A 26233-nucleotide genomic window follows, 5' to 3' on the forward strand; every position below is an offset into this window, starting at 1 on the left:
TACATTCAATGCTACTTAATAACCATTTCATATCTGATAGGTTGCAGAGTTACAGATGAAATTCTTCATCTAGTACCAAATAAAGAGAATTTCAGAATGACTCTTAGAGCCATTAAACTGTGGGCAAAAAGTAAGTGAACCAGATGTTAAACTTAAATTATTTGTTAGATATTTGTGATTGGAAAACATGCTAATTGTACTGTAATAATCTAACCTAGGGCGTGGTATATACTCTAATATGCTTGGATTCCTTGGTGGTGTCTCATGGGCTATGCTTGTAGCAAGGACCTGTCAGTTGTACCCTAATGCAGTTGCGTCCACATTAGTCCACAAGTTTTTTCTAGTCTTTTCTAAATGGTGAGTAATACCTTTGAACTTGTCAAGATATTCTAACAGCTTCCATTTTGTTTTCTTGTTAATTTTGCAGAAAGTGAAATCTGAGCTTAAGGTAAAACTTTTAAAGTAAAACTCCAATGGCATGCTTGGATCTATGTGGGTGCTGGACTGGCACCTTTTCCAGACCATCTACAAACCTCAACACACTTTTAATTTTTTTATTAGATGTGATTATAGTAATATAATTTCCTGTGAACTCCAGACTGTGACCTTAGTCAGTTTAAAGGGAACATGGTAAGATAGGTGCTGAAAGATCAGGATTTCTAAATTCCAAATAGTCAGATTGCAGATTAATGGAGTTTTATTGTGGTATGTTATTAAACTATAATGAATGCTTGTGAGATTTTGTACCAGGATAACTAAAACAGCATGAACAAAATACATATTTTAGAATTTGAAATTTAACTTTTTAATGTGTCGCAGGCAAATTTAGAAACTTGGCAATGAAGATGGTGGGGACTTGTTTTTGGAGGGAATAGTCTTGGCATAACGAGTTGGAATTGGAGGAAAGTCTTGGCATGAGTTAGACATTTTGGATTGATATGACATCGCTTCACCTCAGTTTTGTAAATCTTTGATATTCCCCAAGGGACTGAGGGGATTCCATTGTTGACTACAGAAGGATAATATTGTTTTTGCACCAGTGGAGTAGACTATTTTCCTAAAGGCTGAATTACCAATTCCTTCTCCAATTTCTTATCATAAGATCATGTGATGGGAGTAGAAATAAGCCATTCGGCCCATCAAGTCTACCGTGCCATTCAATCATCCTCCTAACCCCAATGTTTTTATGTCCTGATAAAAATGTTTCAATTTCCCCTTGATTGTTCACATACATGCAGAATATACTTATTCCAGAACTTTTTGAAGTTTGAGGTGAATGAACAATGTTGCTATCAATTGGAATTATAAATTAAAGCCACAAGATTAATTCTAGACTAAAAATCATGTAATTTAGGAGGGTCCAAGGAGCACCAAAATATTGGTGAAAAACTAATTTGACATTGTGCTAGAATTATGTTTACATGCTTTCAAGAGAGAACTGATGCTTTCAAGAGAGCTAGATAGGGCTCTTAAAATTAGCGGATATGGAGAGAAGGCAGGAACGGGGTACTGATTGGGGATGATCACATTAAATGGCGGTGCTGGCTCGAAGGGCTGAATGGCCTACTCCTGCACCTATTGTCTTTTTGTCACTAATTTGGGGAATACCTAGCAGACTATTATCTAAATGGTGGCCGACTAGGAAAAGGGGAGATGCAGCGAGACCTGGGTGTCATGGTACACCAGTCATTGAAAGTAGGCATGCAGGTGCAGCAGGCAGTGAAGAAAACAAATGGTATGTTAGCTTTCATAGCAAAGGGATTTGAGTATAGGAGCAGGGAGGTTCTACTGCAGTTGTACAGGGTCTTGGTGAGACCACACCTGGAGTATTGCGTACAGTTTTGGTCTCCAAATCTGAGGAAGGACATTATTGCCATAGAGTGAGTGCAGAGAAGGTTCACCAGACTGATTCCTGGGATGTCAGGACTGTCTTATGAAGAAAGACTGAATAGACTTGGTTTATACTCTCTAGAATTTAGGAGATTGAGAGGGGATCTTATAGAAACTTACAAAATTCTTAAGGGGTTGGAGAGGCTAGATGCAGGAAGATTGCTCCCGATGTTGGGGATGTCCAGGACAAGGGGTCACAGCTTAAGGATAAGGGGGAAATCCTTTAAAACCGAGATGAGAAGAACTTTTTTCACACAGAGAGTGGTGAATCTCTGGAACTCTCTGCCGCAGAGGGTAGTCGAGGCCAGTTCATTGGCTATATTTAAGAGGGAGTTAGATGTGGCCCTTGTGGCTAAGGGGATCAGAGGGTATGGAGAGAAGGCAGGTACAGGATATTGAGTTGGATGATCAGCCATGATCATATTGAATGGCGGTGCAGGCTCGAAGGGCCGAATGGCCTACTCCTGCACCTAATTTCTATGTTTCTATGTTTCCTTTGTTGCAAATGGCAGCAACGATTACAATATTTATCCTGAGGAATGTCAAAACTAGGCAAATGTGCAATTTTGTTTGTTACTCTTTGCAAAATACTATTATTGTACAATTGTAGTATTAATACTTCACTAAGTCTATAAACCTGTTTTGTGTTATGATTCGCTGGAGTTCTAAGAACCCAGTATTTAAACCGAACCAATAATCCAGCAATTTTGATTGGAAATCATTGTGCGTTTATATTGCAAAACAAATTCAGTTGCGGGTTGGAGGAGGTAGTCTTGGACCATTGGATTTTGATATTACATAAATACAGTTCCAGCAGAATGTCAAACGCGTTTAACAAGTATTTTTGGTGTCCATTGATCCTCTCAAATAATTTAACTGCAAATATTGTTTTTTACAGCATTTAACAATGGCACCAACATTGTAATCTTTTATTTTCATGTTGATGGTGATCTATATATCTGATGGCGATCTGATTGGAGGCAGGCAGCCTACAGCAACTTTGCTGCGTTTGCGAATGTACATTCTTAGAAACCTAAAACCATGCTTACTATTGGACCTGTGATAGTGTTTGTTTTGTTATCTTTACTTATTGATCATTTAGTTATTTTAATTTTTTTTCCCAGGGAGTGGCCAAATCCAGTCTTGCTGAAGCAACCAGAAGATAGTAACTTGAATCTGCCAGTTTGGGATCCACGGGTATGTCTTGGCACAGTACAGAGAGTTGATTTAATTTAATGTTTATTGTGCGCTATTAATTTTTTTAATTTTTTTTTTAAATAGGTGAATCCATCTGACAGATACCATTTGATGCCAATAATAACTCCTGCCTACCCACAGCAGAACTCTACATTTAATGTATCTTCATCAACTCGAACAATAATGGTAGAAGAATTCAAGCAAGGTTTCGTTTTTTTCATTCTTAATATACTTTGCAGCTTTTGTACTGTAATATTAATGACTAGTTTCCTCTGGTTTGCTAATATAGGCTGCAAAGTCTATACATTTGAGCAATAGCTCTTTGAATCATTTGCAATTTACCATTATACTTAGGCTACAGATTTATCATGATCTACTTGGTGTTGAATGGTCAAGTTTTGGTCCTAGGATATTGCTGGCATGTGATTTAGAATATATTTTCAGTAAGTAGTGTGAGATTCTTGATTTGTAACTTGGTATGCTCTTTGAAGTATCAACTGAATTGATTCCACTTTTAATTTATTGCCAGTGGAGTATCTGATAGCAAAAAACACATTTGGAGTTTGGTCAGTGTATTTGACATTGGAGGCAGGAGTTTGTAGAGAGCACATTATTGAAGTAGTCTAAATTAGAGATGGGTTTAGTAAAAGGTGCTGATTTAAGGTACAATAATATTTTTGAACAAAAGTTAGATTATTACCTCTAAACACAACTTCATGTATTTAAAACTGTCATTTCTTAGAATAATCAATTTTGAAGTACAACTAGAGTTGTAGTGTATGTCACATTACTAAGTTTACGAGATGCTGCATGAGCCACTGAGTTATTCCAACACTTTGTGTTCTATGTGTAAGGAGGAACTGCAGATGCTGGTTTAGGGATGACGCCTGTACTGCTGAGTTACTCCAGCTTGTTGTGTCTATCTTTGTCTTCTATACAAGATTCCAGCATCTGCAATTCCTTGCGACTCCAGCACTATGTATAAAGCTGAAAACATACCAGTTGTAGATATATTTTTGAAATGAAAACTAAATATGAAAAGTTACAGGATCCCAATTTTATATATCCTATGCTGTTGAGACAAGATGAGAGGATGGTAGGAGAATTGACCATAAATTTTCAATCCTTGTAAGTTGTGCCAAGGATTGAAAGCTTGCCAGGGATGAATTATACTTAGCTGACGGCTCTCTTGAGACAGCAAATCCTGATGCCCTATTCATCACTGGCGACCATTCATGCAAACATCACGAACATGCTACCCAAATATCAATAGCATGTCTCCTGTCCCATGAAGGGTGTTAATACTCTAGATCACTTCTACACCACCAACAAGTACATCTATTGCTCCATCCCTCGACATCCAGTATTCACCTCCTGCTAGCTTACAAACATGAGGCACAAACAGATCAATAATGTTGGATAATCTTCTTCATTTAAAACATTTGTAGAACCTAAAGTTTTGTTAAATGTTCTTTATTTTATTTGCACTAAGTGTTGAAATTTATTCTAGTTTTATATTGCCGCTGTTAGGTCTGGCCATCACTGATAACATTCTGCAAGGCAAGACAGACTGGTCTAAACTTTTTGAACCACCCAACTTCTTTCAAAAATACAAGTGAGTGTACTATTTTTCAATGGCTACATTAAAGTTGTGGTGTTGTAATCCTGGGTGTTGTGGTGTTGTAATCCTTGCAGACTTTTGGGTGTTTTCCGTCTGCTTTGGAGAGATACTGAATCATTTCATGTAAACAGGTTATTCGGCTAATTTTGTGCATGCTAAATGAGCTAATACCACTAGCGTGGCACATATTTCTTCAAAGCTTTCCTATCCATCTACCTGTTTCTGGTTTTTTGTTTTAAATTTATCTGCCTATCATTTCCTCTGGCATCTCATTTAACTCTGTTAAAAGTTGTCCCTTTGCTCCTATTTGCATCTCTTTCCTCCCCCCCCCCCCCCCCCCCCCCCCCCCCCCCTCACCTTAAACCTAATACTCTCTAGTTTATAGACTCCCCTATCCTGGGAAAAGACTATGGCTATTCATCTTGTCAATGCCCCTCGTGATTTTATAAATCATTAAGTTCACCCTTCAGCTTCCAAGTTTCCAGAGGAAAAAAAGAAATCCAGGCTGTCGTTGTAACTCAAACATTCCAAACTGGGTAGTATCTTCAAATCTTTTCTGTGTCTTTTCTTATTTGGTGACATTGTTCACATAGCAGGACAACCAGAACTGCACACGACACTCCAAATGTGGCATTAACAACATCTTGTACAACTTTAACCTGATGTCCCAACTCCTGTACTTAATGTCCTAACTGATGAAGGTAAGCATACCAAATGCCACCTTCATCACCATGTCTATCTGTGTCGCCACTTTCAGGCATCCCTAGCGCTCTCTCTCGCGCTCTCTCTCTCTCTCTCTTTCTCTCTCTCTACCACTCCCCAGAGCCCTGCCATTTACTGTGCAATCCTCCTGCCCTGGTTTGTTTTTACCAAAGTCTAACATCTTGACCCAGCACTGACCCCCATGGCACACCACTTGCTGCAAGCCTCCTGCCTGAAAAAACAACCCCGAACTTCAATCTATTTTTGTATCCAGTTGTCTCGCTCACCCTAGATCCCATGTGATCTAACGTTCCAAAACAGCCGACCATGAGGCATTTTAGTCCTACCCAAAGTCCATGTAGTCGTTTACAGCTCTGCCGTCATCAATCGTTTTGGTCGCCTCGATTAAATTAGTGAGGCATGATTTCATGTGCACAAAGCCATGCTGATAATCCCTAATCAGACCACCAGTGGTGTAGAGCTTGCTGGTCTTAAGTTCCAAGGCGTTTCCATGTAGCCTTTCTTAAATAGAGATATAATATTAGCCCCCTGCTGTTTGGCACCAAGCCCATGGCAATTGATGATATAAATATCCCTGCCCGGTGGCTCTTTCCTAGCTTCTCATAACATCTTAGGGTGCACCTGATCAAGTCCTAGTAATTCATCTTCATTTGTGCATTTTAAGTCCTCCAGCACCACCTTGGGTTTAGGATTATTATGTACCAAGGTACAGTAAAAAGCTTTGTTTTTCCTGCAATCCACAGATCAGATATAACGTACATAAATACAATCAAGTCTAACTCCAGTACAATAGATGGAGCAGTTATACAAGTTGTAGAAAGAGGCAAGAGTGAACGTTGGACCGCTTGAGAAGGATGCAGGATAAGTGATAATGGGAATAAAGAAATGGCAGATTAATTGAATAACTTTATTGCAGTAGTCGTCACAGTGGAAAACACCAGCAACGTGGCTGAAATTCAAGAGAGTCAGCGGGTGGAAGTTAGTGGAGTGGAGAAGATGCTTGGGAAACTGAAGGGGCTGAAGGTGGATAAGTCACCTGGGCCGGATGAACTGCACCCTCGGGTTCTAAGAGGTGGCTTTAGAGATTGTGGAGGCATTGATAGTGATATTTCAGGAATCGCTCGTCAGGAGTGGTCCCAGATAATTGGGAAAATTGCCAATATTACCCCGCTGCTCAAAAAGGGAGCAAGGCAGAATAGTGGGGAAATATAGGGCAGTTCATCTGACTTTGGTGGTTGGTAAGATCTTAGAGTCCATTATTATAAAGGATGAGGGTACGGAGTACTTAGAAGTTCATGATAAAATAGGCTGAAGTCAGCATGGCTATGTGAAGGAGAGATCTTACTTGACAAATTTGCTGGAATTCTTTGAAGAAGTAAATAGTAGGACAGACAAAGGAGAGTCAGTAGAAGCTGTTTACTTAGATTTTCAGAAAGCCTTTGATGAAGTGCCACACGTTAGGCTGCTTAGGAAGATGAGAGCCCACGGTATCAAAGGGCAGACACTAGCATGGATAGCAGGTTGGCTGGATGGCAGAAGACAAAGAGTGGCAATGAAGGGGGCTTTTCGTAGTTGGCTACCAGTGACTAGCGGAGTTCTGCTAGGGTCGGTGCTGGGGCTGCTACTCTTCATGTTGTATATTAATGATTTGGAAGAGGGGAATGAAGGCTTTGTGGCATAGTTAGTGGATGATATGAAAATAGGTGGAAGGGCAGGTAGTGTGGTGAAAGCAGGGACTGCAGAAGGACGGACAGGTTGGGAGAGTGGGCAGAGAAGTGGTAGATGGAACGTAGGGTAGCAAAGTGTGGAGTCATGCATTTTGGTAGTAGGAATAAAGGCGTAGACTATTTTCTAAATGGAGTGAGAATCCAGAAATCAGAGGTACAACGTGACCTGGGAGTGCTGGTGCAGGATTCCCAAAAATTTAATCTGCAAGTCAAATCGGTAGTATAGAAACATAGAAAGTAGGTGCGAGAGTAGACCACCAGGTCCGTCGAGCCCGCACCGCCATTTGCTCATGGCTGAACACTAAACAGACACACTTACCCACAAACAGTAGACACAAGACACAGAACACAAGACACTACCCTCCCCCTTATACCGCTATCACCCCTCTCCACCCCAAGAACCTCGTGATCTCCTGGGGGAGGCAAAAAACCGGATAAAAACCCAGGTCCAATTCGGGAAAAAAAATCCGGGAAATTCCTCTCCGACCCCAATCCAGGCGATCGACACTTGTCCAGGAGATCACTCAGGTCTTACTATACTAACCATACCTAGGTCCATATCCCTGCCCTCTCCCCGTAGCCCCTTATCCCCTTGGCAGCTAAAAAACCATCTATTTTAGTCTTAAATATATTTAAAGTTTCTGCTTCCACTGCTCCCTGGGGCAGTGAATTCCATAAATTAACCACCCTCTGGGTGAAGAAGTTCCTCCTCATCTCAGTTTTAAAAGAGCCCCCCCTTATTCTGCAACTATGTCCCCTAGTTCTAGTTTCCCCGATCATTGGGAACATCCTCGGTGCATTCACCCGATCAAGGCCCCTCACGATCTTATATGTTTCAATGAGATCGCCTCTCATTCTTCTAAACTCCAAAGAGTAGAGTTCCAGCCTACTTAACCTTTCCTCATATGTCAATCCCCTCATTGCAGGAATTAATCTTGTAAACCTTCGCTGCACTGCCTCCAGGGCTAGTACATCCTTTCTTAAGTATGGACCCCAGAACTGTACACAGTATTCCAAATGTGGTCTCACTAATACTGTGTAACAAGAAAGTAAACTCTGCTAGCATTTACAGTGCCCTCCATAACGTTTGGGACAAAAACCCATCATTTATTTATTTCCCTCTGTACTCCACAATTTGCGATATGTATTAGAAAAAAATCACATGTGGTTAAAGTGCACATTGTCAGATTTTATTAAAGGCCATTTTTATACATTTTGGTTTCACCATGTAGAAATTACAGCAGTGTTTATACATAGTCTCCCCATTTCAGGGCTCCATAATGTTTGGGACACACCAATGTCATGTAAATGAAAGTAGTCATGTTTACTATTTTGTTGCATATCCTTTACATGCGATGACTGCTTGAAGTCTGCGATTCATGAACATCACCAGTTGCTGGGTGTCTTCTCTGGTGATGCTCGGCCAGGCTTGTATTGCAGCCATTTTTAGTTTATGCTTGTTTTGGGGGCTAGTCCCCTTCAGTTTTCTCTTCAGCATATAAAAGGCATGCTCAATTGGGTTCAGATCAGTGATTGACTTGGCCACTCAAGAATTGACAATTTTGTAGCTTTGAAAAAATCTTTTGTTGCTTTAGCAGTATGTTTGCGATTATTGTCTTGCTGTAGAATGAACCGTCGGCCAATGAGTTTTGGCATTTCTTTGAACTTGAGCAGATAGGATGTGTCTGTACACTTCAGAATTCATTATGCTACTACCATCAGCAGTTGTATCATCAATGAAGATAAGTGAGCAGTACTTTCAGCAGACATACATGCCCAGGCCATAACACCCCCACCACCATGTTCCATAGATGAGGTGGTATGGTTTGGATCTTGGGCAGTTCCTTCTCTCCTCCATACTTTACTCTTGCCATCACTCTGAAATGTTAATCTTTATCTCATCCCTCCACAAGACCTTTTTTCTAGAACAGTGGTTGCTCTTTTAAGTACTTCTTGGCAAACTATAACCTGGCCATCCTATTTTTATGAATGAATACATTTATTGGCCAAGTATTCACATACAAGGAATTTGCTCGTGCTCCGCCCGCAAGTGACAACATGACATACAATGACAGTTAAGAATGATACATAAAACATTAAACATTATTGATTAAATATGTGAATTAAATAAAATACCAGAACAAAAGGAGGCTACAGATTTTTTGGTTATTGCGTAGAGCTACTACTCGTGGGGGGAAAAAGCTGTTTTTTATGTCTGGTTGTGGCAGCTTTGACAGTCCGGAGTCGTCTTCCAGAGGGAAGCGATTCAATGAGTTTGTGGTCGGGGTGAGAGGGGTCAGAGATGATCTTACCCGCTCGCTTCCTGGCCCTTGCCGTGTACAGTTCGTCAATGGAGGGAAGGTTACAGCCAACAACCTTCTCAGCTGATCGGACGATTCGCTGCAACCTCCGGGTGTCGTGCTTGGTGGCTGAGCCAAACCAGACCATGATGGAGAAAGTGAGGAGAGACTACGATGGCCGTATAGAATTGGACCATCATTGCCTGTGGCAGATTGTGCTTCCTCAGCTGCCGCAGGAAGTACAACCTCTGTTGTGCCTTTTTGACTGGAGTCGATGGTAGCCCCCCACTTAAGGTCCTTGGAGATGATGGTTCTGTAGATTAGTGGCTCATGCTATGAGTCATGTTTTTGTAGTTACGCCCACTAGCTTATTAGCGTCGCGGTCTACTACACTCGTCAGTCTAAATTGAACTCTCAAGTGAGAACTTGTAGTTGTTTATTCTAAATAAACAGTGTATAATCTGACTTGACGTGAGGTCTTTATTATTAGAAGGACTCTAAATCAACATTTTTTGTTTTCAATCCATGGATCTCCAGGCAAGCTATTGACTGACAATGGCAGCCAGTTCACCAGCCAACAATTCAGAGAGTTTGCCAGACGCTGGAATTTTCCCCATGTCACCAGCAGCCCTGAGTATCCACAGTCTAACGGGCTGGCTGAACGGGCTGTCCGAAGTGCAAAATAACTCGTGGAGCGCTCTCACGGGGCCAAATCTGACATATTCCTGGATTTGCTCAACTTGTGCAACATGTCCCGTGACCCTGCCTTGGGTTCACCTGCTCAACGATTATTGTCAAAGCAGACCCATACCCTGGTGTCCGTCGCAGAACAAATGTTAATCCCACTTCTGACACCATGTTGATTTAGAGTCCTTGTAATAATAAAGACCTCACGTCAAGTCAGGTTATACACTGTTTATGTAGAATAAACAGCTACAAGTTCTCACTTGTGAGTACACTTTAGACTGATGAGTGCAGTAGACCGCAACGCTAATGAGCTAGTGAGCATAACTACAAAAACATGACTCGTAGCATGAGCCATTAATCTACAATGTTGATTTAGAGTCCTTGTGATAATAGAAACCTCGCGTCAAGTCCGGTTATACACTGTTTATGTAGAATAAACAACTACAAGTTCTCACTTGAGAGTTCACTTTTGACTGACGAGTGTAGTAGACCGCGACGCTAATAAGCTAGTGGGCGTAACTACAAAAACATGACTCCTAGCATGAGCCACTAATCTGCAGGTTCCCAGGAACTTCAAAGACTCCACAGTTGTGACCGTGGTGTTGTTGCTGGTTAGTGAGGGGAGGGGGAGCTCTCCTAAAGTCTACAATAATTCCACTGTCTTAAGAGCATTGAGCACCAGGTTATTGCGATGGCACCAGGAAGCCAGTTGTGACACTTCCTGTCTGTAGGCAGATTCCTCTCCATCCTGGATCAGTCCAATCAGGGTTGTGTCGTTCACAAACTTGAGAAGCTTGACAGAGGAGTCAGTGGAGGTGCAGTCATTGGTGTAGAGTGGGGAGAGTACACAGCCCTGCGGTGCTCCTATGCTGAGGGTTTAGTCCGAGATATGCTTTCCCAGCCTCACATGCTGCTTCCTGTCTGTCAGGAAGCTGGTGATCCACCGACAGAGGGGTTCAGACACAGTCAACCCGGAAAGTTTGGAGTGTAATAGCTCTGGCACAATGGTGTTGAAAGCAGAGCTAAAATCCTTGCTTAGGTTCCCTGGCGGTCTAAGTACTGGATGATGTGTCATCCACAGATCTATTGGCCCGATATGCAAACTGCAGAGGGTCCAGCGGGGGTTTGTGATATTTTTCAGCTTGGCCAGCACGCCTTTCAAGGGTCTTCATGACTACAGTGCGACAGGCCTGTAGTAGTTAAGACCAGTGGTTTGCATCTTGCAGTGTAGCCTCTGTATTTCTGTTCATGAAGTCTTCTGTGGACAGTGGTCATTGACAAATCTGTAAATGGCCCAGCCATTCTCACAAACATGGTATAACAGAGTTTATTGAAAGGCACTTACACTACACTACAGCATGTTGCTTCAGCTACGTCGCTGGCCCTGAAGAAATGAAGTGCGCTGAGCGTTTCGACTACGAGCCTGCAGTTCTGGATCACAACAACCAGATTGTAGTAGCTGCTGAAACTATTGATGACCCTGCAATCCTACTTGCTAAGTTCAGGCAGCTGTGTGACCTTCGTGCCAGCTCCATACTTGAACGTACTAAGTTTTTTTGCTCGCTACCAACGGCAAGGAGAACCTGCTGAAAATTTCTTTCACTATCTAAAACACATGGCTGCACGCTGCCATTTTGGGGTTTGTGTGAGGATCTCATCCGCGACAAACTGGAAGGAGGTCTGCTTAGTGATAAGGTACAAGACGAACTGCTCCGCGATACTGAACTGACCTTGGCCCGAGCTGAGCATGTTTGCAGGTTTGCTGAACTAACTGTTTCTCACACAAAGTCTTTGGGCCCTGGGCCACATTCCTCGTACAGTGTCAATGCTACCGACACCTATCATAACCGGCGTTCACAACCCCACGCACCACCTCGACAGCCTCGGAGATCTATCGAACGGTGCTCTAACTGTGACGGCTCCCACGTTCCAGGTCGTGAAGTCTGCATTGCTTTCAGAAGAAATTGCCACTACTGTAAGAAGATGAATCACTTCATGAAATGCTGTCATTCATGCATAGCTCGTTCGTTCTCAAGGCAGGCTGTGCACCTGTTAAAATATGAACCTACTGATAACGAATACCAGGAGCTGGAAGTGCCCTCTCCTGATCAGCTCCCAGAGCATGAAGATAACAGTTGTAACATCAACTTGCTGATTGCTTCCACTAACAAGCAACTTGACCCTGAAGTTTCTCTGCTCGTTAACAGCAACATCACCGTTGCAAAGATCGACACTGGTGCCAAGTGCAATGTCATGTCTTTATCTGAATTTAAACAAATCCGTAATGCCGAACGTATTGCAAACACTTCGGCCACTTTGCAAGCCTACGGGGGAGGGGAACTGCTCCCATTTGGAGAAACTGAACTGAATTGCTGCCTGGAGTCACAAGCTCACAAACTGAAGTTTTTCATTGTCCGTGGGAATTCTGCAACTCTGCTTGGCATTAACGCATGCCAGGATCTAGGACTGGTCACCTTTGGGCCAGCTGTCCATCAAATTTCTCCCACTGAGGGCTCCACTCAGCAGATACTTTCACAATACAAAGAACTATTTGACAACAAGCTTGGAAAGTTGCCCATCAAGTACAACATCGCCACTGATCCAAATGTCTTACCTGTGGTCCGAACACCACACTGTATTCCGCATGCTATGCATGACAGTATACAATGAGCTCTAGCGGATGGTGTCTCTGGGTGTCATTGCTACGGTCACCAACCCGTCTGACTGGGTTTCCACCATGGTGGTTGCAACAAAGAAGAACAAGGAAGAAATCCAAATCTGCATCAACCCCAGAGACCTAAACACAGCGATCAGTCGCCCACACTACCCGTAGAGGAAGTTGCTGCTCAGAGAGGCAGTGCATCCGTGTTCTCTGTTCTGGATGCCAAAAGTTTGTTTTGGCAGATCCCACTTCTGACACCATGTATATGACCCAGTCATTCTCACAAACATGGTACAACAGAGTTTATTAAAAGGCACTTACAGTACACTACAGCATGTTTCTTCAGCTGTGTAGCAGCCAAATAGACTAACAGCACAGGCTGGGTTACGATAATATGAACAGTGTAGTAGGCAGAGCTTCTAATACTAAAGCACTACAGTGTGGAGTAACCAATCTACAAAATCCATAGTGACATTACTTCAATTTCTGAGTCACGCAGGAAATCTGTGATAGGTTCCAGGGCACACTTTGAGAGAGTACCTCATGGTATTTAAAGTTATAATGGTAGAGGTTGCAGTGGGTTAACAGTCAAAACACCAGAAGTGATTAACAAATATTCAGTGACGTGAGAAAAATACTAATATGCAACAAGTGGTAGGGTCTGGAATGTAAGATCAGCAATGAGAGTGTAGGCAAATTTAATTGCTGAGTGAAGTACTTCAAAATAAAATTTCAGATAATAGGGAGAAGGCCAAAGAGTAGCTCTGGCCGGATGGTACCTGCATAGTACAAGCATGCACATGTAAGGTTGAATGGCTTCATTCCATGCTTCAACTTTCATGTAACTCTGTGAAGTGCAGGGCAATGTGTAATCCAAGCAGCGAGTATGAAGACAATAACATCTGAGCTAACTCCTTGAAACTTGTGGCAAGTCCATTTGAAATGTGAGATTATTTTAGTTAATTAAAGGACACTAAAACTCTTTTATTTGATTACAGGCACTACATTGTATTAACAGCAAGTGCATCCACTGAAGATCATCACTTAGAATGGTAAATATCCTGTTAATGTACACAAAGATTTGTTAGCTTATTTCACTATTAAATTTAAATATTTTCTCTTTTTTAGGGTTGGACTTGTTGAGTCTAAAATTCGTGTACTTGTTGGAAATCTTGAGCGAAACGATTACATCATTCTTGCCCATGTAAATCCTCAATCATTTCCTGGCTTAAAGGAACAACATAACCTGTAAGTTTTGGTGTTTAACTTTTTTTTTTAATTGCTTCATGGCATAAAGATGTTACATTTGTCAGTCATAGAGCATGGAAGCAGGGCCAACTTGTCCATGCTGACTAAGATGCTCCATGTATGTTAGTTCCACTTGCCTGTGTTTGGCCCATATCTCCCTAAGCCTTTCATATTCATATATACCTGAACAAATGTCTTAAAAATGTTGTTATAGTATTTGTCTCAACTTCCTTCATAGGCAACTCATTCCGTATACCTTCCGTCCTCTGTGTGGGAAAGGTTTCCTGTCTAGTTCCTATTAAACCATTCCCTGCTCACCTTAAACCTGTATCTTCTGATTCTTGATTCCTCTTCTCTGGGTAAAAGACTACATTCACTCTGTCTATTCCCATCATAAATTTGTACATCTCTATAAGATCAACCCTCAGCTTCCTACACTCCAAGTCCTAGCCTCTCCCTATAGCTCAGGCCCTCTAGTCTTGGTAATATCTAGTTTTCTCTGCACGCTTTCCAGCTTAATGACATCCTTTGCATACCAGGGTGACCAAAATGAACACAATACTCCGAATGTAGACACAAAGTGATGAAGTAACTTGGTGGATCTGGCAGCATCTCTGGCTAACGTGGAGAGGCGACGTTTCTGGTTGGGATCATTTTTTAGTGTGAAACGTCGCTTATCTATGTTCTTCCAAGGTGCTGCCAGACCCGCTGAGTTCCAGCACTTTTTTTGTAAACCAGCACCCGCAGTTCTTGTGACTCTACAATACTCCAAATATGGCCTCACCAATCTCTTGTACAACTGTAACATAACATCCCGACTTTTATACTCAATACCCTGATGGATGAAGGCCAATGTACCGAAAGCCTTCTTGAACATCCGATCTACCTGTGACACCACTTTCAGGGAACTATGTGTCTATCCTCCTAGATTATTCTGCTGTACAACACTCCCCAGGGCCCTACCATTTACTGTGAAGGTTCTACCCTGCCTTGACTTTCCAAAATGCAATACGTGGCACTTATTTACACTAAACTCCATTAGCCATTCATTAGCCCACTTGACTTGCCCAGCCGATCAAATCCTGGTATAATTTCCACTGTCACCAACTTCAGTGTCATCTCCAAACTTACTATCTTCTCATCCAAAGCATTGATATAAACCACAAATAGTAATGGGGTCCACCACCGCTAGTCACAGTCCTCCATCATCATCCTCTGCTTCCTTCCCTGAAGCTAATCCTGTATCCAATTGGCGAGCTTTTGCTGGATCCCATGCTTCCTTTCCATGCGGAAGTGTACCAAATGTCTTTTTAGTTTATTGTCACGTGTACTGAGGTACAGTGAAAAGCGTTTGCAGCCCATCTTCAATAGAAGCACAGCTTTAGCCAGTACATTAGATTAATCCAGTGTTGTAGTGTTCTGACACACCCAGCACAATTATCCTATGATAAGTAAAGGTAGAACTATAACCGGTTGGTTTGATATTTTGTCAAATGTTGGAATGCATCATTTAATACTTACAAGCTAATTTTAAACCTAATGTGATTCGAAAGTTTTGTGAAAAATTGTGTGAAGGGAAATTAAAATAAACTTGCATTTCAATGCTGCATGTTCCCAATCCGATGTTCTTCAGCAAATGTAACCAGTAGATATAGTATGTCTGGATCTTAAGAAGGTATTTGACTGGTACCACACAAATTTGCAGGAAAGACCTTGAATGGGTGGAGATAACAAATCAGCATACATAGAGGTCAGAAAAACATAATTTTGGATTGTAGCTTGAGGTGCCACAGCTTTTCATTCTGAGATTTTGAGTACTTGCTGTTTGCATTGGACAACCCCTTGCCAGAGGCAGACGAGAATCAAATGTAAAGCTATGTCAGTAAGTTAGGAACTTGCATGTTTGTTTGTGAATGCTAATTATTTTGGCACTTGAGCTGAGAATGATGGGCAGTTTGCGCAGAGCTCCCACATATCCCAGATATTTCTAGTCTAATAACTAAGATGAAAAAGTTATTTCTAAGTTTTCTGAAGTACAAATCCCCTTGGGAATATGAGCGGAGAGAAGAATGCAAGACTCTGGGAGAACTGTGCCTCTGGTTTCTGTATTGAAAGGTGCCTAACCTTGCCATGGAGTTGACTCGGTATAGATTAATGTGGTTGATTCTTCAGATGAGTGATTATGATTGACAATACTCACTGATTAACAGGGTAGTGCTGAGAGACTATGGATAGTTGGAGACTCCAGGGTAGTGGATTGGTCATTGGGCAGCGATTGTAAATCATTGGATTCCATGCCTCACCAGAGGGTTGGGGCTGTGTTGTGTATATTTTTGTGACTGACATTGATGATTTTGGGCCTGAAAACTGAACAATAAAATATGCAAGTTTGTTTTAAAAAGACAAAGATAGTGTTCAGAATAGACATGCTGGGTCTGTTGAGACTTATTGGAACATTGTTGGAGTGGTAAGAGTCTAGACACACTGAAAGAACAAATTCTAACGCTGGGGAGGGTCACAGATACAAAGAACATTCATAAAAGATAATGAAACCTTCACTGTTTGTCTCCATTGAATACTAAAAGCTCTTGGTCTGACTCATTGGAGGTATGCCTTCATTTTTGAATACCTTGGAAGTATGCAGCATAGATGCACTAAAACTTATGTGACAAAAGTGTTGATCTGTTAAAGTGTTATATAAATTTATTCTGAATTCTCCAATTTAGACCATTGAGATTGGGGCAGTCAGATGACCTATAAATGAAGTAAAATAGATCAACCAGGATCTTGCATAATGGTGGAAGCGGCTTGAGGGATTGAATGACCTTCTCTTCCAGTATGCTTCGTGTCACTATATTGTAAACACAAACCCATGATGTTGTATTTAATGATAGTTATTGGTATGTATTCACTGTGATCAAATAACTTCTAAAGCCTTTTGCGTGTTATTTTTCTTTTTTAGGGATAATTATGTGACCATCTGGTTTATTGGGATTATTTTTAAGAAGGTGGAAAATGCAGAAAGTGTAAACATTGATCTGACGCAAGATATTCAGTTGTTCACTGACACAGGTAAGCAAATGATTTATTTTGCACATCTCAGCATTTTCACTGCATAGATACTATTAAGTTCTACAATGAAAAATAATATTGTTACATCTTCCCTTTCTATTAGTTTACCTAAAAAGATCAGCAAGTAGGTCTGTGGCAACTTTGCCAAAAGTTGTGTGACCTAATTTTAAACCAAAAGTTGAAGCTTTGATTTGGCAATTTCTTCTAACTCAATGTTGATCACGTGGAGTTTCTAGTTATAGAAACTTGCAATTCGCTGTCCACTTAGTCTTCACACAAATTGTTACTGTAATTTGACATTGTATTCTACATCCTTCTTCAATATAATAATTCACATTTTTGGGATGTTTTCAAATTTTCATATTCTCTATATATTTTTTTTTAATTTTAATTTATCATCTTGTCCAAAAAAGTAATCTGTTCCTTGGATCGTTTTGTGGTACTCCAGCTTATGTCTAGGAAAGAACTGCAGATGCTAGTTTAAATAGAAGGTAGACACAAAATGCTGGAGTAACTCACCGGGACAGGCAGCATCTCTGGAGAGAAGGAATCATCAGAGATGCTACTTGTCTTGCTGAGTTACTCCAGCATTTTGTGTCTATCTTCCAATTTATCTATTCTGCAATTTTTCAATGTCATTTCATCCATGCCTTTTAAAAGGTGCTATTAATCACATTTCTTGAGCAACCTTCTAAAATGTTGTGTACACAATAGTAGCATTTAGTTGAACAACATTCCTCTGCATCAGTGAATGTTTGTAGGGTAGGCATTTACAATCTATTGATTTTTGTCACGCTTTATCATTCCACTTCTTATCACGTATGCTTGTCAACCTATTTTATCCGGCTTCCTATTTGGTGGTTTTACCTTCCAGATGCCCCATTTATTAGGATACAACTATGTCCCCATGCTAGCGGAGAGAAAGTAAAACTTTCAGCTTGTGCTAAGTCTCTGCTGCTAGGGCAATTTGTGACATTGTGTATTCCAGAGCAGTTTAGTTTAAAAAGCACTTAAATTATGGTTATAGCCGTTGGAGAACTAAGTAGACACCTGTAGATCTTCTGAAGTGAATCAGTAATTTGTAACACGGAGCTGTAGATGAAAGGTTTATTTTACTTTTCCTTCATCAAAACTTTGTTACATTGCTCTTGATCTTGAATCAGGATATTTATTTTGTCATTTGCTCTTCATGAGATTCTTTTTTTTGAAGGATGGTAAATGTGTCAAAGTATAATTTTAGATGTAAAAACAAAGTGATAAAGTATCATATTTTATATCTAAAATTATAAGATACTTTATCACTAGGCATCTAGTAAGCGTGCATGTCACCTTAATCCTAGACTTGACTATTATTCATGAATTAAAATTTTCAGCCAGTAAAACACTGAAATATCTAATTGCTTTTTAGATGTAGGAAACATGAAAATCTTGCTTTTAAGAGTGTGATGGTGAGAGTTCAAAGCGTGTTCCTGATAAAGGGAAGGGTAAGGCAGGCGGGCATGAGAAAGACTGGGTCATGAGAGCGATTGAGATTCTGGTCAGGAAAAAGGAGGCATGTGCATGGTATAAGCAGCTGGAATTGAGAGAATCCCTGGAGACGTTTAGGAGACTGAGGAGCATACTTAAGAGGGAAATCGGGATGACAAAAAAGGAGGCAAGAGATAGTTCTGAAAAGTAATATTAAGAAGAATGCAAGGTATGTTATAATTACAGTAAAGGGAAGAGGATAACCGAGATAATAGGGCCCATTAGAAACCAAAGCAGTCATTTCTGTGAGGAGTTGCAAGAGAACGAGCAAGGTACGGAAAGAGTATTTCCCCTACGTTTACTGTGGAGAAAGACAAAGACTAATCACAGGCTGATTAGGAATAGTCAACCTGGTTTTGCACGTGAAGAGAATGTGTTGCATGAATTGGAGTAGAAGTAACCAAGAAGGTTGACAAGGACAAGACCAGAGACGTTTTCTACATGGACTTCCGCAAGGCTTTTGAGGTTCTGCATGATGGGCTACTCTGGAAGGTTGGATTGTATGGAGAGCTAACGACGTGAATACAAAATTGATTTTGTGGAAGGAAGCATGGTGTTTGTGGTGGGTGATGGTGTTTTTGGACTGGGGGATTGGGACTAGTGGGGTGGCTCGGTGCTGGGTCCATTGCTGTTTGTGATTTATATTAATGATGTAGATGAAATGTGCAAGGCATTATTAGTAAGTTTGCAGATGTCACTAAAGCATCTATGGAGCAAAGGGAAAAAAAATCTAGGCTATAGTCCATTTCTGCACATAGTCTTCAGACTATTGTCCCAGTTGAGTCAACCAGCTTCAGCAGTAAGATTCCTTTTTCAGAAAGCCATAAATTAGGACATTTATTGATGACCGTTCATTTCTATTTGCAACTACTTGAATGAGTGGCAAAAAGTAGGCACTCTGCTAGAATCTAGATACCATTCAAACATGAGCTGATCTGTGTCAGATAAGTTGCATCAGGAAATGGCAATGAAACAACTAACTTGTTATTGGGGTGGGTGGAAATGTTACTGCATTAATTGTACAGTTTGATCTTGTGTGCAGGTCAAAATATATTCTGGGGCTAATGACTCAATGTCAATATAGTTATGAACTTTGGAGTATCACTGATGGATGAACATTTCAATATTTTGGGGAAACCTTTTGGAAGTATTTGCTGCATTCAAATTAATAAGCTTTTTATCAGATTCTAAGGTAGGCAAAAATGCTGGAGAAACTCAGCGGGTGAGGCAGCATCTATGGAGCAAAGGAATAGGTGACGGTTTGGGTTGAAACCCTTCTTTAGATTCTAATAACTGTATATCTAACTCCCAACAGTCGAGATGCAGACTCTCCTGCATTGTATAATATTTTCAAAGTTACAGTGTATATATTGAACAAACTGGGAATCTATTGATAGTTTACCAAACACTGGTTTCATTTTGCTGTTATGTGGTGCTTTTTACTTCCCTTCCATGTTTCATTATAAATTGTGATGTAATTATTTTGAAGAGTCATTTTATATTTGCTATTAAACGAGATTGTTCATTACCTTGCATCACGAAACAGTGCAGATTAAAATCTGCAGTATAATACTTAATTTCGTAAGATGAAATCTATACAAGGAGCAATGGAGTAAAGGCTATCAATTAAACTCTGCAAACTACAGTTGCCCTTTTTATTTATTTATGAAATATCCTTGCTCTAGCCTGGGAACAGTTCTGGTTTATTTATATTACAGTGTACAGACAAGCAAACAATATTAACATGCTAAAGGAAAAAATGAGAATAGAAGCGACGCATGTTAAAAAGAAGCAGCTTCATCAGTATTTGCCAGCTGAATTTCTACAGAAGAAAAAGAAGGTAATTGTGGAAAATTGCAGTGAATTCATTTGACCTTTTGCTACAAGTGTTTTTTGAGGTTTTTTTTTAACATATTTTATTTGTCTTCCAGCAAAGCATACCTGACATTAATCGAAACTCTACTGGAAGTGCCGGTAATCTAAATCGTACCTCTTTGGAAGGGAATACTTTGGATAGTTCAAGAGACACCGATGTCGGCACTCCGTTTAGCTCCCCTGTTGAGTTGCAACAGTCTTCCAAACCAAATACTCCAGGAACAGGGGACTTGCAGGAGTATGTAAAACATGATGTCAGACTTGCTCTACTAGCATTCTATGTTGTGTGGCGATCAAAATTAAACTTTTCTGTTTCTTCATTAGAAACAATGTTTCACCAGAGAAAACACAAGCCTCAGATGTATCCAAACTAACGCCTGATGAAAGTGCTTCACCAGAAACCCAGTTTTGCCAAGGGAAATCCATACCTGTTATTGGTGCAAGTATGTGAAAACAGTTTTTGAAAGCTAATTTTCAGGGTTATACTTTGACTTCACAATCTTAATTTGCCTTTTTTGTTCCTTGTAGAGAATGATGTGGTTTCCACTGCAAATCCTCCCTCTTCTCAGGCAGTCTGTACCATTCCCACTGTTGTTGGACGCAGTGTAATTCCTCGTTTAACATCTTCATGTAACCAGCCACTGCCAAATGGGACCAAACAAAATCGTAGTCCAAACAGCTCAATTTCAAAAAGACCTCATTCTCCTACGTTAGAAGAATCTCCAAAACGGGTTAAAGACATCCAATTGGTAAATACTTTAAGATTTATCAATGTTTCAATCTTTGGTACAAGTATTCATTGTTTTATAAATAACTACTAAGGGAGAAAGATTATTGAATTCAAAATAGTTGATTAAATTATTTACCTGGAGTACTTTTTATCTTTGAGTGCACTTTTTATTATTCATTTCCACCTAGTAATACTGAAACACTATATTTATTGGGACCCATCCTCCTTGGAATTGCCCTTGGTATCAACACACACGGGATTACCATGCACTTGTTTAATCTAGTACTTTTGTGGTATTTAAGTATTCTGGATTATTAATATGTTGTTTTCCTTTCCTGTCCATGTAGATATGTGCTATTGAGCCAAATAATTCTGCATTCAATCAACCTCATTCATCAAATGAAGTGGATGGACAGAAATGTCAGAAAGATGGACAGGTAGTGGTAACTACAGCTGAGGTTAACCACACTTCTCACTGGCTAATTAAAAAAATAATTCACTTGCATCTACAAATGAATAATTTTATCTATGAGACGTGTGTAATTGACAGTATATGTATCCATTTATTAATTTTGTGTGCAAGTGTCAATTTTTCAGCCAGCTTTTTTTATCCTAGAAACATTGTGGTTAATTATCAGTTTTGCATACTTAACAAATATGGCACATGCCTGGAAGAAGTATGAGAGTGTACAGTAGCTTTACAGTACAAGTGTTGTCTTCTGCTCGAAAGGCAGTGTAGATGATACACTTCTGATTTTACAATCAGCATTGGATTTTGTGCAAATGCACAAACACCAGTGTTTAAGGCCATAAATGCTTGAACACTGCTTAGAAATTAATATTTTACTTAGTGTGACGTTTATAGTAATAATATTAACAGGAATTAGATGGCATTTACATGCACTTTTTTTCTTTGCCACTTTTTTTCCCTATGGGGAAGTGTGTGTGCTGGTGGAGCACTTCACCACGCACCACACTCTGACTGGTTGAAAGCTGATATGAAATACCTCAAATAGCTGGAGCACCCAGAGTAAATCAGTAGATATTCAGCTTCTTTAAAATGTCTAGTTTAACTATTTGCCAATTTGAGCATTAGTATTAAGATTATGAATGCATTCATTAAAATTTTTTTTTTTTTTTTAAATGAGCATAAAGGACCTGTCCCATTTACGCAATGTTTTTCGGCGACTGCCGGCATCTGTCATAGTTGCAGCAGGTCGGCGAAAATTTTTAACGTGTTGAAAATCCAGCGGCGACCACAAAAAGGTACGACTCTTTGGGTGACTACTTACGACCATACAGGCATCACCCCCGCGACATGTTGCCGAAAAAAGTTGCGTAAGTGGGACAGGCCCTTTAACTTGCACATTTGGTTCTATGTGTTTATATTGGGGATTTGATTATGACACTTCACCCATGGGTGTTTGTGTGAAATGTATTTTGCTTCAATTGATTAAACTGTTGTCTGTATGTAACAGGACAACCACGAAGATGTGAAATCCATGCCCATTCCAACAATTGACACAAGATCACAGGTACTACCTATTAAACCTCTTTCTTCACAGGAACAATGATACTACAAGTAAGGTCTCCATTCAAAACATTATGGATTCTTAAGGATACTATAATTTGTATTAAAATTAAAACACCTTGTAACTCTAGAATTAATCTTTTAAGTACAGTGTAACATGTTTCTTTCCATCCTTGTTTTTGGTGCTACTTTTCTTGCAGAGACTACCCAGCAAGGAACTGCCAGACGCATCTTCTCCGGTCCCCACAAGTAGCATACGAGTGATAAAAAATTCCATCAGACTAACACTTAATCGGTAACAACACTGTCTTGTCAGGTAAATTTAATTCTTGAACATTCTAGCATATCAGTTGAATTTTGTTAACAGATAACCTGAAATGAAAATGGAAAACTGCTCTGTAATTATTACCCTAACTTGGTGATGAAGCCAAAAACTGGGTTGGCCAAGGCTACTCTACTATATCTTGCAGAACAGATACGCTGGAAAACCAGAATTATATTTTGGTTTTGCACTTCATGGCATTTATGTACTAATTTGTCTCCGCTGGTTAACCAATGTACATGAACCTGAGGCCTTAAAAGAGACGGGGCAGAAGAAAAATCGAAGCCTTAAATGGATGAAATAGTTTCTGGCCTCCTAGACCAGCCAGTGTCTCTGGACACCTATCTCTTTGATGCCCTGAATTATGCATTGCATTCTATGTGTGTAAATATTTGTGAATGGCCTTTTATTGAAAAATCAGTATTGCATTGACACTCTTCATAAGGCTGAAGTGTAATTTTAATAACTGTAAAATAAAAAAAAAACTTGTCCTGTGATGTATTTTTGTTTCTCCTGTGCCCTCCCCACTTCCTAAGACCCTATCCCTTTGAAACCTTGATCCATGTTTTATGTATATAACAAAAAAAACAAAAAATAGTAGCCTCTTTTAGTTAACTGGTATTGGGTTTTGTTAAAATCTTTAGAGTTGCAAAATTGCATCACTTCAGGAAACAATTTACAGATAACTGTTTTGGATTACTTCTGTATGCTAGTCACTGTTTCAGTGGCGACCACTGGCCGATGACAAGTCTGCTGATTTCTAGTGTATGTGTATTTAGCACTGCATTTAAATTGTCCAAAACAGAATGAAAAATTTAGTAATTGCCTAAAAATGTCTGCTTTTTCTGCTGTAACTCTCATTGTCATTGTGATAAACATTTTCCAATGCATTCAGTTGATTCTGTTTTGTAGGCCTAAAATCCATATGTATTTGAAAGAATTATTTTTGTATCTACTATATTAAAAGTAAAAAAGAAAAATTTTAAAGTATGTTTTAGCGTATTGCTAATTTAGTACTAACCCAAACATTATCGAGAGTTAGCCTGGAAATTTTGGCCCAGACTCTTATTAACATTGCTTTTATATTATGACAATCCTGTTCTTCAATTTTTTTCATACATTAGCATGCAACCCAACATGTAGGGTAAAAATTAGAAATCTGGTTTGAGTGCGAATGAGATAAGAGAACTAAATGTGAGTGTTGACTCCGTCAAATCTCAAATGATGTAGCAAAGCATTGTTCATGTAGAAACTGCTACATTTAATTAATCGAGCAAACTTAATCCAAACTTCTGGGGATGCAAAATGTTTCATGTGCTATGCAACATACTGTATTTGTGAAATTAATCTGGTCATGTTTTAAGATTAGAGTAAATATTTTTATATGACATTTAGTCAAAATAAATATTTATCCCTAACATACAAGATTAAAGGTGTTTTATCCTCGAAGGGAGAGTACAATACTACTTAAAGGTTTCAGCACATAGAGCATGACTTCAGTTACACTATATTGGAGTAAGAATTGGTGTGAAAACCAATACTCAAAAAAAATAAAATACTCTAAATGTGGCCTCATTCCAAAATGTTGTACATAATGCAACATAATGTCCCATCAACTTTTCTCAATACCCTGACTAATTAAGACCAATATAACAAGAGCACCTTGACCACCCTGCACCTTAACACCATTTTTAGGAAACTACATAAATATAAATAGCTCTGCCCTAGAGCACTCTCCAGGGCCCTACCATCCACTGAGGATCCAGCCCTGGTTTGACTTCCCAAAATACAACAACTTGCACCTATCTGCAATAAACTCCATTAGCCATTCCTCAGCCCATTTTCCCAGTTGATCAAGATCCTATTTTTTGATAACCATCTTCACGATCTACAATACCACCCATTTTAGTGTCATCTGCAAATTTACTAATCATACCTTGTGCATTCTCAAGTTAGCATTGATATAAACCACAAACAGCAATGGGCTCAGCATCTATGCCGAAGACAGACCACTGTCACCCTCTGCTTCCTTTCATGAGGCCAATTCTCTCACCAGTCTGCTAGCTCTCCCTGAATCCCATGCGATCTGACCTAGAGCAAAAACATACAGGTTTGTAGGTTGATTAGTGTAAGAAGGAACAGCAGAAGCTGGTTTAAACCGAAGATAGACTACTTCTTGCGTATGGCGTGCACAGCCTAAACTTGTTCTATTTGATCTATTTGTTTGTGCACGTCGGGTTGATTGCATTAGTCAAAACAGGGTGGACCACGAGAAGGTTGCAATCTTCCACCCCGAAGACTGACTCAAAAAGTCGTAGTAACTCAGCGGGACAGGCAGCATCTCTGGAGAGAAGGAATGGGTGATATTTCAGGTCCAGACCCTTCTTCAGACTGGGGTCTGAAGTTACTCCTGCTTTTTGTGTGTATTGTAAGTTGATTAGCTTGGTATCATTATAAATTGTCCCTAGTGTTGGTGTGAGGGGAATGCCGTTCAGTGCGGATTTGGTGGGCCGAAGGGCCTGTTTCCACACTGTATCTCTAAATTAAACTAAATGCAGCCTATTATGCTGAAGTCCATAAAGACAATGTCTATGGCTTTGGCCTCATCGCCCCTTTTGGATACTTCTTCAAAAAAATCAGATTCGTAAGACACAATCTCCCATGTCCAAAAACATGCTATCCCTAATCAGCCCCATCTATCTAAACGCATGCATATCTTATCCCACAGAATTCTCTCCAGTAACTTGCTGGCCACAGATGTTAGGCTCATTGATCTATAGTTCCCAAGTTTTCCTTGCAGCCCCTTTTAAATAGAGGCACAGCATTAGCCACCCTCCAATCTTATGGCACCTCACCAGTGTCTAATGATTTGCATATCTTGGCCAAGGATCCTGTAATTTCTTCTCTAGCTTCTTGGTGTCCTCGGATACTACTGATCGGCCCAGGAAATGTATCTACCTTCATACACCTTGGTGCCTCCACCACCTCCTTGACCATAATATGAACTGTCCTCAAGATGTCTCCATTAATTGTTCGAAGGCCCCCAGTCATCATGTCTTTCTCCACAGTAAAAGCAGAGGAATAATATTCATTGAGGACCTTGCCCATAGTCCTGTGGCTC

General features: G+C 40.1%; 1 protein-coding gene across 2 annotated transcripts in view; it reads left to right on the forward strand.

The window, feature by feature from the left end:
- LOC129699800 (poly(A) polymerase gamma-like) overlaps window positions 1-23930 on the forward strand; it is a 41893-nt gene extending 17963 nt beyond the window's left edge. The window contains exons 9-23 of one of the 2 annotated variants that reach the window (XM_055639893.1): window positions 41-130; window positions 219-357; window positions 3015-3087; window positions 3172-3292; window positions 4618-4702; window positions 13806-13859; window positions 13936-14055; window positions 17018-17127; window positions 20373-20494; window positions 20586-20767; window positions 20854-20972; window positions 21058-21278; window positions 21607-21702; window positions 22738-22794; window positions 22991-23930. In XM_055639893.1, the coding sequence (XP_055495868.1) occupies window positions 41-130; window positions 219-357; window positions 3015-3087; window positions 3172-3292; window positions 4618-4702; window positions 13806-13859; window positions 13936-14055; window positions 17018-17127; window positions 20373-20494; window positions 20586-20767; window positions 20854-20972; window positions 21058-21278; window positions 21607-21702; window positions 22738-22794; window positions 22991-23089 (1688 nt within the window). In that variant the 3' untranslated portion in view covers window positions 23090-23930. The remainder of the gene's footprint in view (window positions 1-40; window positions 131-218; window positions 358-3014; window positions 3088-3171; window positions 3293-4617; window positions 4703-13805; window positions 13860-13935; window positions 14056-17017; window positions 17128-20372; window positions 20495-20585; window positions 20768-20853; window positions 20973-21057; window positions 21279-21606; window positions 21703-22737; window positions 22795-22990) is intronic. The other variant, XM_055639894.1, reaches the window with a different exon arrangement.
- The last annotated feature ends 2303 nt before the right edge of the window (window positions 23931-26233 follow it).

The sequence above is a fragment of the Leucoraja erinacea genome, chromosome 8 (genome assembly GCF_028641065.1).
Source record: "Leucoraja erinacea ecotype New England chromosome 8, Leri_hhj_1, whole genome shotgun sequence".
NCBI lineage: Eukaryota > Metazoa > Chordata > Chondrichthyes > Rajiformes > Rajidae > Leucoraja > Leucoraja erinaceus.